The sequence below is a fragment of the Nelumbo nucifera genome, chromosome 1 (assembly GCF_055504915.1).
Source record: "Nelumbo nucifera cultivar China Antique chromosome 1, China Antique-T2T, whole genome shotgun sequence".
NCBI lineage: Eukaryota > Viridiplantae > Streptophyta > Magnoliopsida > Proteales > Nelumbonaceae > Nelumbo > Nelumbo nucifera.
In genome coordinates this window covers 9788451-9806997 of record NC_142649.1, presented here as the reverse complement: position 1 = coordinate 9806997, position 18547 = coordinate 9788451, and the positions used below count along the sequence as shown (strand labels likewise).

Below are 18547 nucleotides of genomic sequence, written 5' to 3'. Positions count from 1 at the left end.
CTTCATAGTGGCAAAGGTTGGAAAGACCGAAAGAGGGAGATAGAGACTCATTATGGTTAGGTTTCAGAGTGTCTTGATTGTAAATGATAATGCGGAAGCCATATTTACTCATTTGCCCTTTAAGATTATAATATATTACAAGATAAGAAAGATAAGTTATGAAAATACTGCAGGGTATTTCAGACTTCTACAAAATCCAAAACAATAAAATGTACAATATATGTGATATATATAATTTTAGTATTATAAAATCAATTGGAATTGGATTTTCAACGGATTGGATGTGGTACATCCGAATTCAATCCGATTTTAATCAGATTTCATTTATTCCATTTGAATCCAATCTGTTAGCATATTGAGCCCATCCGAGTCCAAGATAATTGGATTGGGCCACGGAGTATCGGGCACCATTGATAGGCCTACTTGATGGTCTCCAACTTTGTCTCCATCATGAGATTGTTGAAATAGAACTAGAAAGTGACAATAAGGTTCTTGTTGAGATCATAAAAAGGTACAATTTAACACCCTTGGACAGTTGATTACACCCACAAAAAGATAAGTCCATTCTTAGCAACATGAGATTTGCAAATACAATTTCTCGTTGCTTGAGAAAAGAAAATAGATGTGCTGATTTCATGGCCAATGCTGCTATTGATTATAAAAGCTATGATTTATGAAATTTACGAGTCAGTGTTGCTTATTCCAACGAACCTTAGAAAACTCCATGAGGATTATATTAATATTCCTGCTTTGCGCATTAATTAGTTTGATGCATTACTTGATGTTGTGGAAGAATAATAAGAGGGTGATGTTGAGAATTCTTTTGCTCTGGGTTTGGGGCAAGGCGGGATATGTCCTCCACTGTTTTTCTTATGAATTTATAGCTTGTTTGGGGCTAGGTTGAGATAGTGAAGAAGAGATTTGTATTTTTTAACCAATGCGGCAAGCATTAGCAAGGCTTTAAAAGGCTAAAGTCATAGTTGAGGCATAATGGCCCAAAAAGATGAGGCTTAAGCCACAAGGCATTGTGAGGCATAAACCTCAAAAATTAAAAAAATAATAATAATAATTAAAGTTTATAAATGATAAAAATAACATATAATACACCAAGTTAGAACGATAGAAGGTACAAATATCCATAAAATAGAAGTTTATAAACAATAAGTTCTAACTTTTAAGTAAAAAAAAGTAATAATTAATCAACTAATAATTATAAACATTTTACTTTTCGTGTTTCAAAATGCAATGTTAATGACCAATTTAGAAGAAAGGAAACATATAAAGGATCATCCATATGATAGATATTAGATTTATGGTCATCCAACAATAAGGAAGAAAAGAAACAACTTAGTTGATTTGATCTATGCAAAAAAATCAATAAAAATAAAATAAATCCATTAAGAAAAGAACTGAGAAAAATAACCAACTTGGGATGTTAGATTTAGAATAATATGAAAATAATTCCATTTAATTTATCCAAGAAAAACTAAGAACTCGACAAGTCCTTTTTGAATTAAACTCTCCTAAAACACCAAGAGAAATTAATAAAACTTGATTTTCCCTTGGTTTTTCATCTTTACTCTTTAATTTGGTCCATAATTATTAAAATGCTTCTTCCATACATTTTGAACTATAGAGATGCATAAATATATCTTATTTGCATTAGACCACTAAATAACCACTGATAATTATGCATCATGTTACCTCGCAGCCTCAAGATTTTACCAACCCCATTATGACAACCGCCCCTTTCTCTATAAAACTGCTGATTTATAGACATTCTAGAAGATAAATCATTAGAATAAAATTGTTGAGTCAAGAGTAGTACCTATGGAAGAAAAAGGAGAAAGAAATTAAAAAGGACCACAAAGAAAAAGGAAATAAGAAAGAAATATACATACAGTGGGGGGGGGGGGGGGGCAACAGGCCTACCCAAGTATTTGGTAAAAGGTTCCGCTGATAACGGCATGCTCTCAATGAAACATAAGATCCAAGTGATTTGCACGACAGACAGATGGCCTTCCGCTGGACTGTATCATAACTATGTATCTTCTGATAGCCAAATTCCTGAACTATTTTCACACTAATTTCAAAATAAAACTGCCATATCAAAGACACATTCCAATTTGCAGGCCCAACATCCTCAACTATAAGTCTATAACTTCCATCTTCTCTTTCACCTTCCTTTTTGATTTGTTGTATGCGTATCTATCACTCCATATATGAACCACATCTGGATGTGGATACCATCTCCTCATCAACTTCCGAGCAGTTGAATTTGCACAATATCTTCCGAGTTGATGAAGAAAATAGTATATGGTACTGCACTAAATTACAGATATTTCTTGATCGAAGAAAATAGTGAACCTCATCTAGCAATCAAGGCTCTGATCTTGAAGCTGTGAAGGATGAAAGAAGACCTGCAGCTTGGACAGGGAGTATGTCACCAAATGTTGACATGGCTGCTGCTGATTTGTCCTTGAGTCTCCCAACTTGTTTATCTGTAAGCATGGAGCTGAGTTTCAGTGTACTCTCTCCAAATCTAGAACCAACCTGCCATGAGAAGAAAACTCAGTACTTGGAAAAATAACTAGGACTGCAAAGTTGCGATTAAGTTTGACATCAATTCTTATTGGTACTGCGTTTGATATTTTTAACCATCATATGAAACGGTTGGCTTATTTAACTGAAATTTGAATATGCTTTTGGGGTAATAGATTCTACGCATTTTCATATGCAGAGTAAATAAGCTGTATGCAAATCAGCACAAAGAGGGAAAAACAACAATAAAAATAAAGTATCCTCACTTGATCATCCCCAAGAAAGGCCCAAAAGCCTCCGACAACTACACCTCCATAGCCTAAAAGGAATAGCAACTCGAAGAAAAGGAATAGTCCATGAGAGTCGCTGTGTGGGGGTTAGTCCATGAGAGTCCATGAGAGTCGCTGGGTAAAGTCTTTGTTTTTTATGATTGTATTGGAGATGTTTTTCTTAGGATAATACTTCTCCCTCACAAGGTACTAGATTTCAGTCTCCTCCTTTCAGACTTTTTTCCCCTTGACTAAAGATAGGGGTGCAAGTCGAGCGGGTTGGGCTGGGTTTTATGGTCAACCCAGGCCCGGCCCTAAAATTTGGGCTTAAGACCAAAGCCAGATCTTCCCAACCCGAGCCCGGCCCGCACTGTAATTTGATGCGTTTGGGTTGGGCTGGGGCCCAGGCCGGGCTCAAGTTGGTCAATGAACCTGCTCTAAAATTATATATGTATATATGCATTTATGTAAATATGTTTACATATATGTATGTATGCAAATACGTGTGTGTGTGTGTGTGTATATATAATTTTATTGATGAAAGATGAAAATGTTACAACAACTTCCTGGAGTCCCTCACACAGGAAGAAGACACATTACAGACTCCAAATAGAATGAGTATAAAGCAGTTGAAACAGATTCTGAGATTTAAACTCGAGTAACCGACATCCAAGAAGCAAATTTAGACATTGCTGCCTGAATAAATCCACTGGATTTCTCACTTTGTTGCAGAAAATCCTGTTGCTTCTTTCAGTCCATAAGGTCACTAAAACAGCCGCAGGAATAGTTCTCCAAATCAGAACACCCTTTTTCTTCAGACCAGGTAACTTCCAGCAGTATAAAAGGTCCTTGACAAAACCAGGCATAACCCAGCCACCTTGAGAAAATGCTCTCAAACTCTTGCAGAGATCGAATAATGGATGCCAAGGTGATCAACTCTCTGGCAAGAGCCCACATAGGCCACAGTTAAGATCTGAAATCTGAACCCATCTCCTAACCAAGTTAACTCTCGGCAAGCACTTATTTAGTGCCATCACCCAAACCAGAAAATTATGCTTAGATGGGCTGACAGAATTCCACACCTGCTTACTTGGGAAATCAGAAATATTTGTTCTACTCATATTTGAGGCCAAGGACTTAACAGTAAAAACGCCATCACCTCCATTCATCCACCAGATTAACAGAGATAGGTTGCCTCTGTAACAGTTGCAGAAGGTCCAACAGCTGGTCCATCTCCCAATCAAAAAGATTTCGTCTGAAGAGGGGGCACCAGGAGATTGTGTCCCCAACCACATCATAGGAATTAGCAACTGAAGCATCAGGACTGAGGGCACATTGAAAGAGCAGAGAAAGGCTTCAGCAAGAGGGATGTCTAAACACCAGGAGTCCTTCCAAAACTTCAACCTATCGTCCCTACCAATCTTGAGAGAGAGGCCACCAGAAAAATCCAGAAAGGATTTCATAACTACTTTCCAAAGGGAACATCCCCAGCTCTGAAAAGGATCCAAAGATTTACAATTACCCCAGTCCACCCCATATTTAGATGCAATTAGGGTCCTCGACCAAGCATTCCTCTCAATACCAAACCTCCAAAGCCATTTGCTGAGAAGAGAAAAGTTAAAAACCTTCAACTTCCTTATTCCCAAGCCTCCATCCTCCACAAGAAGGCGAACCTGATCCCACTTAACAAGATGGATTTTTCTTTCTTCCTCCCAACCCCTCCACAGAAAATTTCTCTAAAGGGACTCCAGCTTCTTTGCTATTTTGGATGGAATGGGAAAGAGAGATAGGAAATAGGTGGGTAGGTTTGAAAGAGTACTTTTTAGTCTGCCCCCCAAGGAATGATACTTAGCTTTCCAAGAGGCTAGTTTCTTTTCCATCCTTTCTACCTCTGGATCCTAGATAGCACTCAAGGTACACTTGGCCCCGAGAGGGAGCCCTAAGTATTTACCAGAGAGATGGTCCACTTGCCAGGCAAGAACCTCAGCAAACTCATCCAAACAGTCAGCTTGGCTCAATGGAAAAAGAACACTCTTCCCCAACTTCACTTAGAGCCTAGAAACAACTTCAAACCAGCAGAGGATCCCAAGCATACTCTCCAACTGATCTCGAGAAGCATCATTAAAACACAAAGTATCATCTGCAAACTGTGGCATGTGCACCTCCCCCCCCTGGTTGATTTCAAAACCCTCCCACCGACCATCAGAAACAACCAACTTACTGAATTGGAAAAGCATTTCCATAAGACATATAAAGAGAAAGGTGGAAAAAGGATCTTGTCTTATACCCCTTGAACACTCAAAGAACTTGTAACTTGTCCCTTGACCAAAACTGAAAACTTAGGGGAAGTAACACAAAATTTCATCCAGTTCCTCCATTTTTGCCCAAAGTTCATTCTTGCAAGCACAAAGTCCAGACATCTCCAATTCACATGGTCATAAGCTTTCTCAATATCCAATTTGCAAATCAGGTCTGGTGTCCCAAATCTTCTCCTAGAATCAATGAGCTCATTAGCAATAAGCACACTGTCCAACATCTGTCTCCCAGGAACAAAAGCACTATTGAGAAGGCTAATAGGTCTAAAGTCCTTGATGTTAACAGCCCCAGCCACTTTAAGAGTGAGGGAAATAAATGTGGCATTTAAACTTCTCTGCAAGGAAGCACTACCATGAAAAGTCTCGAACACATTCAGCACATTTTGCTTGATGAACTCCCAACACTTCACATAGAACAGATTTGTCAAGCCATTTGGCCTGGGAGATTTCAGCAAAGCCCTCACATTCTATAATTGTTCCCAAGATGCATCACAAAAAAAGAGGGTGTCATCTGAAAATTGCACGAGGGACACCTCCACTTCATTTCCACCTACCTTGAAACCTTCCATCAGACCACCTGAACATCTCTTTCTACATTCTGCTTAGTGCTTCAGTTGCACAAATAAATAGTAGTGGGGATAAAGAGTCACCTTGTCTTAAGGCCCTAGAACTCCCGAACAAAAAAAAAACAATGAGAGGTTCCATTAACTAATGCTGAGAATGAGGAAATTGAAATATACACCTTTATCCAATTTCTAAACTTCTCTCCAAAATTCAGCCTCCTTAAAATATAATCCATAAACTTCCAGCTTTGTAGAGAGACTGGGCCAAATGGGCCCTAGCCCATTACTATCTTATTGTTAGTTCTTCCTAGTTGTTTTGTTTGCTAATGGGCCTTTAATTCTTTTTTATGCTTTCTTTGAAGTATGTTCATGAGTCGGACGCCCACTTAAGGGCAGACTTGTAATTTGTTCAATCTTAGTAAGATTAATAAAAGATAAGGGAGGTGGAAGAGGAGACCATCGAACTCTTCTTTTCTCTCCTTGTTATAATCTGAAAATATTTTACAGATTTTTATTGGACTGAATCACATCTTGGTATCAGAGCAGGTCTTCCTTCCTTTTTTGTTTTTTCCTTCTTTCCACATACACCCTTCAATGGCTATTCCAAAAAGAAAAACAATTGGCCTTTGCTACAACTAATTTTAGGAATTCATACTTTTCTTCAAAATATGGCTAGAGAGGTGATCCCCTTTCCAAGAATATTCCTGTAGCTAGACCTTCTAAGCTCTAACATATTCAATATTTCTCTTTCTGAAATGACTGTTAAACCACTTTTATATGACCCTAGTTTGCCTTCATTACAAACAAGAATACTGCTAAAAAGAGAAGTTCCAAGAAAACTATCAGGAGTTTAACTTATATATTCTTTACGTTGATGTGTCAAAAAAGAAAATGCCATGAATATTACACCTACTGGCATAGTCAAATTGAGAGTATCAGCAGGGCCACTTATTTCACTAAAGAAAATATTTAAACCATGCTAGATATTTTTGGCTACATCAATAACTAAAACAAGAAAAAAGACAATGATTGTATGAGAGACAAAAAATACGGACAAAACCACCTAAAGGACAGTAAGGTCTGCATACCTCCATGAAAGACTTGAACAATGGAGCTGCAAAGCTTGAGGTATCATCAAACTCAAGCTTTGGAGTTAGTTCTCCATTTGAATATGCTTTCCAGGAGCTCGTAGAAGATACATCATCTAAGGATGTTGGAAGAGATGATTTAACTGTCCCCCTTGAAGACAATACTGGGGCACTGCATAACAACCAACACGATTGTAAGAAACCACTTTAGCAGCATCAAGATTCTTGGAATAAAAAAAAATTAGTATAAAATAAAAGAAAAAAAATATTAAAGGAAAAGGAAAGAAGGATTTTAATGAATAATGTTAAATTTCATTAATAGACAAAAAAAAAATCTTTACAAAGAAACCCCTTCAGAGCTTTACAATGACATATGCTTCACGGGACATCATAGGAGCAACAATAGTTCTGCTACATCATGGCTTATGGATTTTTCATTCACTAGGTAACTCAAGTGTTCAAATAGAAGGGGAAACGCAGACAGCTACCATCTGGATAAAAAAAGGCCATTAGCCAACATTGGTCCCAGCTATCTAGGGTCTTAGAAGTTAGGACAAGTAGATTGGATATGGTCCTAGCCTTTGGACCTGTATTCTCATGTTTGCCAACCCAATATTTTACCATTATACCAAGTAATGGATCCTAGTTATCAGCTAGATCATCATCATTCAAGCTTTATCACACCTATATGGGGTTGGCTACATGAATCCTGCTTCCCTAGTTATCAGCTGGATGAGAGGCAAAAAGGAACGGCCTCAGCTGCTGCTTCACCATTTTAGGAGGCTGTCTTTGATCTCCAGAGTGTACATTTTTTTTTCAAATGGAAGATTCACTAATGCATTAGCTGATAGTTTTAGAAATGGACATATCTGTTTTTTTTCATGAGCCAGCTGTTCCACCTGGATTGGCTACAAGCATCAGTTAGACAGGATTGTTTATTGTCTATCATTAGTGCCTGATTTGAAGCTTGATTTGGGTCCTCTTGCTCTTGGGGGCATTGTATGATGCTTCTTTTTATTAGTAAAACTGATTAAAAACACCATGCTCCTTCAGAAAACAACTAGCCAGTCTCCCCTTCAGAAATCTTTTCTCCCTAATCCTGAAGGTCAATCTCCAAGGCCCAAAGATTCACCTTTGCCACATCTATTAGCATTAATCAAGTCTCTGTCCACCATAAGAGGGCCAAAGTCCTAAAGCCAAATTGAAAATGAAAGAAACCAACCAATATGGGGAGGAGAAAGAAAGGACTTCAAGTGAGTAATAAGAATAGTTCTCCCAATATGAATGACCAATTAGCTTCTTGGAAAGCAAAGTATCTGTCAAATGGAGGCAAACTGACTTTATTGAAGGGTGTATTGGTATCAATGCCTATGTATTTGTGTCACATGCCCGTTAGTGGGTTCATCTATCTAGGAATTATAAAGGTGCTTGAGATTGAAGTGTTTATGTTGAGTCCGTTAGAGTCCGTGTACTGTGTCCAAGTTGAGTCAATTAATTGTGTCCATAGTGGGTAGTTATGTAGAGAGTGGGTGCATTGAGTTGGACACATACATTAGTAGGGCCAAGTATTTAGGAGATAGTTGTAACAATGGGTCAGTAAGAGCCTATTTAAGTTGTAATTCTCCTCTTAATTAAATTATTATGAGAATTATCATTTGTTAATTGTGAATTATCTCTTTGGAGGTCTTCGTCTCCCTTGAAGTAGACAGAATTCACATTACATCCCATTTAGGAACATAACAATTTGCTTTCTCTGTATCCCCCACCAGCTAGTTTGGCAGCTAGGGGTGTCAATTGGAACAAATTCAGTCCAATACGATCCAGTCCAATATGAGTCCATTACAAATGGACTAGGCCTAATCCAATCCGATGAATACTTTGGACCATTTTGGACCAGTCCAATTTAATGTCTGGACCATCCAATCTGTTCAAATTAGTGTTAATTAGATTGCTTCCAACCCAAACCTGGTCCATTGGCATTTGTATTCATATTTTCTATCAATGGAGTGGACATTGGTTCAATCCGACCCAATCCAATATAAATCCATTACGGATGGACTAGGTCCAATCCAATCCAATAAATACTTTGGACCATTAAGTCTGGACTGGTCCATCCAAATTGATTTTGATTTGGACAGGGTCCAACCCAAACCGGTCCGCTGACACCCCTAATGGCAGCTAATATTGAAAAGAAAATGAGATTTTTTACGGGGCTGGAGAGATGAGAAGAAATATCACATGGTTAATTGGAGCAAAGTATGCAGACCAAATAAATTGGGGTGGCTTGGGGTGAGAAGATTAAAGGATATAAACTATGCCCTCTTGGAGAAATGATTTTGGAGGTTTGGGGAGAAACCAAGCAACATGGAAGTCTTTGGAGAATAGTGATCCACGATAAATATGGATCAAGATACTTGGGTTAGGATCCAGGTGTCTTCAGCCAGTTTTATGGATGTTCAGTATGAGAATGAATTGAGAAAGCTTATAACCATTTCAATAGAGGGGTGAGATACAAGGTGGGTAATGGCAAAACAGTAAAAATCTAGAGGAGTCAATGTTTTAAAATGTGGAGGCATGATGCAAGGCATTCCACTACTTGGAAGTGTGAGGTGTAATTCATAATGCGAGAGGCATAAGTCTCCCGAGTACAAGGAGAAATTAGCCCCCTCAAGAAAAGGAGGAGGAGGAACAGGAAGAAAAAGAAAAAGGAGGATGATTTTTTTCTCTTCTTTCTTTTTTCTTTTTTGAAATGGGTAAAGTAACTTTTTATTATCAATAACAGAATCAATTTCATTAATAGGTACAGTAACTATTATTAAAAAACAGATGGAACGCAACAGGTCCCCCAAGGAAAATACCCTGACCGAGCACAACCAACAACAGTACAACAAATTACAGCTCCCACAGATTTCTAGACCTCAACAGCACCCCCAGGTTATGCCGCTGAAGCCCCTTAGCAGCTGAAACCCAGGAAACCAGCTTCCCAAAAGAAAAGCAATTAATTGCTCCACTTCTTTAGAGGCCTTCTGGAAAAGCCTGCTATTTCTTTCAGTCCAGATAGTGCTAATCACTGCAGCCGGAACAGAGACCCGAACACTGCTTGCATCTTTGAAAAACCTTGAACTTCCCATCCCCAAAGAAGGTCCAACACTGTGTTAGGCATTACCCAAGCCATCCCCAGTGCTGAAATATAGTGCAACCAGAGACGGGAGGTAAAAGAGCAACAGAAGAACAGGTGATTTTTCTTCTTTCTTTTTAATGTAAGATGTCCTGTATTAAGAGGAATGAAGATGAATAACATTAGCCTTCCCTTCCCTTTACTTTTCCTTTCTTTTCTTTGTTTTCTTTCTTGCTTTCTTTCTTTCTATATGAAGCGGGAAAAAGGTGCATGAGGCATACCAGAAGCGTCTGCCTCATGGAAAAGTGCATCTGAGGCATACACCTCAGTCCTCAGAGGCATCAGCTCCTCCAACATATGCCTCGGTGTTTTTAGGGTGCCTCACCTAGAGGTGCACCTCTAGGCATACACCTTTTAAAACATTGGGAGGGATGCATGGTGTGGGGACAGACCATTAATAGAAGCTTTCCAAATTTATTTGAGTTGACAGTTGACAAGCAAGGAGATAGGCAGATTGCTTACAGTATAAAAGAGAAGCTTGGTGTGGGCACCACAATTCAGAAGAAATTAAATGGTTGGGAAGTTGGTTCTATGGTGGAGCTGCTGCAAGGAGGATATGGATGTGAGAGAAGTCAGGAAAGTTTCATTTTAAATCTTTTTCTGATAATTTGGCAATTATAGATGGACAGGAGGTTCCAATTAACACAGTTTGATGTAAAAACATTCCATCCAAGTTAGTAAGACTTCAGTGGATCAAAAGGAGTGCTAACTCCTTTGCAGATGCCTTAGCAAAACAGAGGGTAGGAAGGGCTCAATCTATGTGGGCTTGGATGTAATTTTTGTGTTTTTGTTGTCCTTGGGGAGGGCTAAGAGAGTTTACCTCTCCTCTTGGATGTTGTAATTGTTGTTCTTTATTAATAAAATTTCTGTTATTGATAAAAAAAATAACATTCCATCCAAGGTGATATTTGTGTGTGTGTGTGTATGGACTGCTTAATTGAACAGATTCCTCACTAGAAATAATTAAGGGTGTGGCTGTATCATCAACCAAAAGTGTGCTGTTAGAGGAGGCTGATGAATCAATGAACCATATTCTCTGATGCATTGCAGATTTGCACAGACTATTTGGGGGAAGCTTATGGGCATGTTTGCCATTAAGGGGTGTTGTCCACAATATGTGGTCAATTTCTTAAATGGCTGAAGAATTAATGGCTTGAGCAAGGGACGTGAAATCATATGGAAAAAGATCCCAGCAGCTGTCTTCTGGAGTCTATGGCAGGAAAGAAATTCCAGAATATTCAAGGATAGGGAATGTTAAGTGGAAAAAGCTTTTCAGATGATATTACACAGGCTTCATTCATGGCTGGCTGTTCATATGCCATTTAAGGGAAGGACTCAATTCATAGTGTGTCTTTTGTATTATGAAAATCTTTTTGTAAATTGCAATAGTATAGTTTATTAGCACTGCTGGAGCAGTTTTTTTTTTAAGTTCCCTTTGTACAGCCTCTTGTTATACAAGGAACGTTAGAGGTGCAAGTATTGCATTTCATAAGCTTGGCAAGTTTCTAAGTCTGTTGCAAGATTCTAAAATAGTCCATATATGTCACTTAGAGAAAAACAGGTCCAAGTCAGCATGTGTAGGAGTATATTAGATATATAATAAGCCAAAAAGATAACAAAAGATACAAACCTATTTTAAAGAAATATAAGCACTAACCTGATTGGAAGGTATTTGAAGCGTGGAACTGTGGAACACCGCATTATATTGGACTCAGTATTAGTATGCAATTTTTGCATGCTATCAGTGTACATACGATTGAGTTGTACAAAGAACCCAAAGAGGACAGCATGTCTTAGGTAACACTGTTTCTCATTCTCCCAGAGGTATGGCTCGTATCTGCATGTCAATGAAGTCAGAAAATAACGAGCATATTAAAAGATAACAAAAGTACTAAAGTAGATTAAGATTCCTAAAAATTAATTGATCTAATAAGCTTAACCATAAATGTATTCCTTGAACAGATCACAATAGGGTTTTGAGCATCTGATCAAATGAACTTTTAGCCCACAAATCTCCATAGATGCAACTTCCTTTCACCATCTCATCCTGGCTTGCAGTGTTTTATTTGCCAAATTTACATTGAGTGGCATGTGAAATGAATTATCTCATTTTTTTTATTTTTCATAGCATTTAAACCCATAAATTTGTAAACCAAGATGGAATAATTTACAGAGAATTATTAGAGAATAAATATAATATAATTTTTGAAGGGTGAGATGGTACCAATCGTTAGGTACATCACCACATGGTACTTGCAGATGATCCATGGGAGAAGGAAAATATTAACTCACGTAAGCCAGTCTATAGGATCCAATATTTGAGAAAGGCGATTTATCAACTGCATGACACTGTCTCTAGTGGCAGAGTTGGGCTGATTCTGATCTTGCTTCCATCTGAAAGGCAGCTTTGGCTTAGCATTTTTTGATGACTCCTCGTTCTTCTTCAAATCACCCCCAGAGAGAATGTCAGCAATGAATTTCAAATCCAACAAGATTTGCAGGATCCCTTTTTCTGACACCTGAGTGCTATGAGCCTCCAAAGTTGAGAGAAAGTCCCCATAAATACTAACCACCTACAAGATGCATTAAAATCAATATAGACACAAGGAATCAATGAGCACTTCTTGGCACAGAAGTTACTGAAAGTCTGAAACATATATATGCACAGGTTCATCTGCATTGTTAAGGAACAGAATGTATTGCTACCAAGAGATTTTAATGAGGAGATGAAAAATAAAAAATAATGAACACCGAAAGAAAAAAGATGGCATGATTTTTGCATTGCACACCCAAAATTTAGATTGTAGTTTAAGTAGGTTAAATTAGTTTTGAGTTTTGGGCTGATAACATTTGTTTTTATTTACAAAGCATAGTTAAGAGAATTATTGGGCCCAAGGCCCATTAGTTTATGTTTTAGACTGTGTGTTTACTTAGTTTTTACAAGTAGCCAACTTTTTTTGATCAATTACAAGTAGCCAACTTACTAAGGGCATACTTGTCTTTGTATTCAGTTTTATTTATGAGTATATAAGCTAATGAAAGGGGCGGCCAGATCTGATTTTTTTGGCTTCTCCCCAATCTCTTCAACTTCTCTCTTCTTCTCTTCTCTGCGCAAACCTTCTTTTTCTTTCTTTCTTTCTCTCCTTCACAGATTTTAAATCAAAACAGAATTTTTGAACTTTTCTACTTGGTATCAAAGCAAGTTTAAGGATCGCTTGAGCTGTTCCATCATGCAACCCTAGATCGGCCGACTGCATGATGAAGTAAAGTGTTGATTGAGGACTTCAAGTAAGCCCAGTTTTTGGATTTTTTGATGGATTTGCAATCCCTTGTAGCAGGTCTAGGGTTTATCACTAAAATCAGGAAGAAATGAAGAAAGGGGAAAAATCCTGATTTAGTAGGACTCTTCAATTTTGACCTAGGAAGGGGCGCTCTAACTTTTTAGGGTTTCTAGAGGTTTTTTGAAGAGGGCAATTCAAGTCTCAGTCTTTTTGGAGGCCTCTAGAGAGAGCGGAAGCCTCTTCTCTTCCTTCTCCCGCTCCTATAGAGAAGGTGTTTAAGGTTTCTAAAGGAGATAAAAATCTTTCTTTTCATCTCAAATTGATTTCCTAATCTGTTCTGGGAGTTACGGAGAGTTGTGGAGTTGAAAACAAATCTGTAGGTGAAATGGGACTAAGTGGAGGAGGTGTTGAGACCATCACTGCAGTCAAATTGGATGGTACAAACTACTTAGAATGGTCACAATCTACAAAAATGGCCATTGGAGTTTGTGGAAAATTGGGGTATTTCACTGGTGAAGAGAAGAAATCTAAGACTAACTACTCCCAACGGTTACAAAACTACATGGTGATGACTTGGCTGTGCAATTCCATGTTACCCCATATAAGTAAAAACTTTCTATGGGCTAACACAACTAAGGAGATTTGGGATGGAGTAGCAGAAACTTATTCACAGAGTGAGAATGTTGCTAGAACCTATTAGTTGAGAAACAAGGTGATTGCTACTAGGTAGGGAGATAAGTCTATTGTAATTTATTTTTTCAGCCCTCAAAACCTTATGGCAAGAGATAGATCGTTTGGAGACTGTGGTTTGGGAAAGTAGCAAAGATACAGCAACTTATTAGAAGCTGATAGAAGAATAGGGTATTTGAGTTTCTAGCAGGATTTAACAGTAAATATGACATTACACAACGGCATATTCTTTCCCGAGACATTGTAACTCTCTCTCAGGCATATGCCTTTATGTCTGGAGACGAGAGTAAGAGGAATGTGATGATGAGAAACCCAAGCCTTGAGCAATCATCTATGATTAGCACAGTGAAGCCTAAGTTAAGTGGGGATAAGGGTGGAAATGAATTGAGGAATGAGGACAAGAAGGACCTGATTTGTGAATATTGTAAGAAACCTAAACATACTAGACATACATGTTGGAAGCTTTACCCACACCTTATACTGAGTCGGCTCAAAAACAAGAAGGGAGATGTGAATATGGCAATGACTGGTGATTTATCAGACCACCTACTACAACTTCTCTAGAGTCTGTTCTAGCAGCTGCAATGAGGGCCGAATTGGAGAGATAATAGGCAGTTTTTGAGTTAGAGGGATACAACCAGTTCCAGCTCATTATTAGGTGGATAGCAAGGTACAGGAGGATTAGGAAGTAGCCATTCTACTTTGTTTGCACATATGGGTAGTTCACATGCCACTACAAATTATGCATCCACTACAAGTAAGGAGGAACCTCCTTGGATTATAGACTCGGGAGCCTCATAACATATGACCAATACTTCCACCATCTTCTCCTCATACCACCTCTACTCTAGTAGAGATAAAGTTTCCACAACTGAATCACATGTTCCCATTGTTGGGAAAGGGTCTGTCATGATTAACAATACCATTAACCTAGCTTTTGTCCTTCATGTCCCTAGACTAAGCACTAATCTTTTATCTGTTAGTAGCTTGACAAAGAATTTGAGCTGTTCAATGATATTTTTTCCTAGCCATTGTGTTTTGCAGGATCTGGAATCAAAGAGGACGATTGGGAGTGGTTGTGAGGTGAATGGAATCTTTGTTCTTGATACGCTTCCTAGTCATCAAAGTCATCGTGTCAGCGGGAACAATGAGTCAAAGTCAATGGATCAGATTATGCTTCGACATAATTGGTTAGAACACTTGTCTTTTGCTTCTTTGCATTTTTTGTTTCCAAAATTGTTTTAAGTCTATCAGTTATCTAGCTTGGAGTGTGAGGGTTGTCAACTTAGAAAGCATTGTAGACATTCTTTTAAAGCAAGCAATAAAAGATGTTCTTCTGTTTTATATATTGTTCATACTGATGTGTGGAGACCATATAATATTTCTTAGATGGGTGACTATCGGTATTTTCTTCTGTTTGTGGATGATTCTTCTCGATACTCTTGGATATATTCGATGAGATCCCATGATGAGGTGCCTTCTTTGGTTCAACAGTTCCATCGAATGGTATTGACACAGTTTAGGGGACGAATGAAAGTGTTTAGATTAGATAATGTTAGGGAATACTTTGAGAAAAACCTAACATCATAACTATTGGAGCATGGAGTAGTCCACCAGAGCAGTTGTACATACACTTCACAACAGAATGGTGTAGCAGAAAGGAAGAATAGACATATTATGGAAGTAGCAAGAAGCATGACGGTGAACTCTATAGTTCCAGTTCGTTTTTGGGGTGATGTAGTCCTTACAACATTTATTTTATTAATTGGGTACCTTCTCATGTTCTTGGATACAACACTCCGTTCAACCTTCTTTTGCCCGAGGGGGAGATGTTCCATATTCCTTTAAGGGTTTTAGGATGTGTATGTTTTTCCCATATTCTTGATCCTCACTGCTTGAAGCTAAACCCTAAGGCAAAGAAGTGTATCTTCCTTGGTTATGTAAGAAATCAGAAGGGTTATTGTTGTTATGATCCAATCTCTAGGAATCAGCATGTTACTATGGATGTCACCTTCTTCGAGCCCACACTTTTTTCTCGAGGGTTCTTCTCAGGAGTGTTTTAGGGAAGGAAGTGAGCAATCTATACCACTTCCTATTCTAGCTCCTTTGTCCACTCCAATGTCTAACCCACCTACTCCACCCACTTTGCCACCTTCATTACGTCTTGTCGCTCAATGTTTTACACAATAGTGCCTATGACAGCACAAGGAGGTTGATTCCACAGCAAAGGAACCCACATCACTCCCTATTGGCTCATCAGAGATTCCAAGTTTGACTGACACAAACCTAGGTATGGCCTCTTGTTTCCTCTAATGGGTTAGTTCCTATTAATACTACTACCCCTACTCCTAACACCATTGCAGATGACCTAGATCTCCCTACTACACTCTGAAAAGGGAAGAGGAAGTGTACTGCTCATTGCATCTCACACTATCTTTCCTACAGTGGATTATCTTCTTCTTACCAGGCCTTCCTTTCCTCCCTCAACTCAGTGTCTATACCCAGGAGTGTTAGTGAGGCTCTCTCCAAACCTGAGTGGAAGATGGCTATGTAAGAGGAAATGAAAGCATTGATTAACAATCAGACATGGGAGATTGTGGATTTAGCTAATGGAAAGAAGATAGTTGGATGTAGATGGGTTTATACAGTGAAGTACAAGGCTGATGGAGGTATAGAAAGGTATCAAGGTGAGGCTGGTTGCAAAAGGGTACACTTAGACTTATGGTGTAGATTACTTGGAGACTTTTGCACCAGTGACAAAGATGAATTCAGTTCGGATTCTCCTATCACTAGCAGCTACATACTCTTGGCCCCTCTTCCAACTTGATGTGAAGAATGATTTTCTTAATGAAGACCTACAAAAGGTGTACATGGATCTTCCAGTTGGTTTTGGCAGTGATGTGGTTAAAGGAAAGGTAGGTAGATTAAAGAAGTCTTTATATGGTTTGAAGCAATCACCCAGAGCTTGGTTTGACAAGTTTAGAAGTGCATTGATTGCATTTGACTATACTCAAACTCAATCTAATCATACTCTGTTTGTGAAAAGGAGGGGATCATTGGTGTCAATACTGATAGTGTATGTGGATGACATTGTAGTCATAGGAAATTATCTGAGTGAGATTGATACCTTGAAGAAGAACTTGCACAAAGAGTTTGAGATTAAGGATCTTAGGGAGCTTAAGCATTTTCTGGGCATTGAGGTGGCAAGGTCCAAGCATGGGATTTTCATTTCATAGAGGATGTATATTTTGGACTTACTACAGGGGATCAGAACCACAGGATAAATGCTTCAAAAAGTGACCTAGTAAAGGATGTTGGAAGGTATCAAAGGTGGGCCGGTTGCTACATTTATATATGACACGACCAAATATCTCTTATGTAGTGAGTGTGGTGAGTCAATACATGCATGCCCCACAAGTTCAGCACTGGGAGGTCATTAACAAGATAATTTTCCATTTGAAGGGACACCCAGGTAGAGGTATACTGTTTGCTAACCATGGACATTTGAAGTTAGAGGCTTACATAGATGCTGATTGGGTGGGGTGCCTAGATGACAGGAGATCTACATCAGGAATTTGCACTCTTGTTGGAGGTAATCTAGTTTCATGGAATAGTAAGAAACAGTCAGTTGTAGCAAGGTCAATTGCAGAAGCTGAATACAGAGCCATGGCACATGGTGTTTCAAAGCTCCTTTGGGTCCGATCCATGTAAGGGGAGATTGGAGTTGAGGTCGAAAACCTATGATGCTATACTATGACAATCAAGCAGCAATTAACATTGCCTACAACCCAGTTCAGCATGATCGGACAAAGCATATAGAAGTGGATAGGCACTTTATAAGGGAAAGGGTGACATCTAGAGAAATGTGGCTAGAAGTTCCAAATTTTTTGCAAAAGGTCAAAGAATGATGGTCAGAAGGTAGGATTAGGGCTAGAAATAAAGTGGTGAGGTTCTCCAAGAAGCTGAAAAGATTGAAGGAAAAGGTCAAGGAGTGGAACAAAGAGGAATTGGAAAACTTGAGGACATAAAGGAGGAACTAGCCATGAAAATAAAGGAAGTGGACCAAAAGGAGGCCTGGAAAGAGTGTGGGTTGGAGGATAGACTAGAAAGATGGAACTTAAAAGTGCAATTGGAAGAGATCCTAAGAAAAGAAGAGATTTCTTGGAGGCAAAAACCTAGATATAAATGGCTTCTGGAGGGGGATGGAAATACCAAATTTTTCCACTCCCTAGCAAATGGGAGGAGACGGAAAAATCAAATTTCCAGTATAGAGGTGGAGGGAAGAGTAGTAACTGCAAAAGAGGAAACTGAAAGATGCTTTGTGGATCATTTTAAGTCAATCCTAGCATCCTCTGATGAAAACATTGCAGAATTGGGAGACTTACAATGGGACAGAGTGCCAGAGTCTAAAGTTGTCCTCCTAGAAAGAGCCTTCACTATTAAGGAGATACATGAAGCAATATTCTCGATGGATAGATCTAAAGCTCCAGGGCCGGATGGATTTTCAATGGCTTTCTATCAGGATTGTTGGGAAATTTTGAAATATGAATTAATTGATGTATTTGTGGAGTTCTATCAAGAAGGGAAATTATCGCCTGGAGAAAATGCAACCTTTATTGCTT

At 38.7% G+C, this 18547-nt stretch overlaps 1 protein-coding gene across 4 annotated transcripts in view; it reads right to left on the bottom strand.

The window, feature by feature from the left end:
• Positions 1-1749: 1749 nt before the first annotated feature.
• The window catches only part of LOC104612179 (conserved oligomeric Golgi complex subunit 1-like), a 37092-nt gene continuing 20294 nt past the window's right edge, over positions 1750-18547 (bottom strand). For 2 of the 4 annotated variants that reach the window (XM_010279507.3, XM_010279508.3), the window contains 4 exons: positions 12247-12527; positions 11612-11791; positions 6777-6948; positions 1750-2553 (listed from right to left, as the gene is read on the bottom strand). In XM_010279507.3, coding sequence (XP_010277809.1) covers positions 2380-2553; positions 6777-6948; positions 11612-11791; positions 12247-12527 — 807 coding nt within the window. In that variant the 3' untranslated portion in view covers positions 1750-2379. Of the gene's footprint in view, positions 2554-6776; positions 6949-11611; positions 11792-12178; positions 12528-18547 lie in introns of all 4 variants that reach the window. The other 2 variants (XR_737780.3, XR_737781.3) reach the window with 2 other exon arrangements.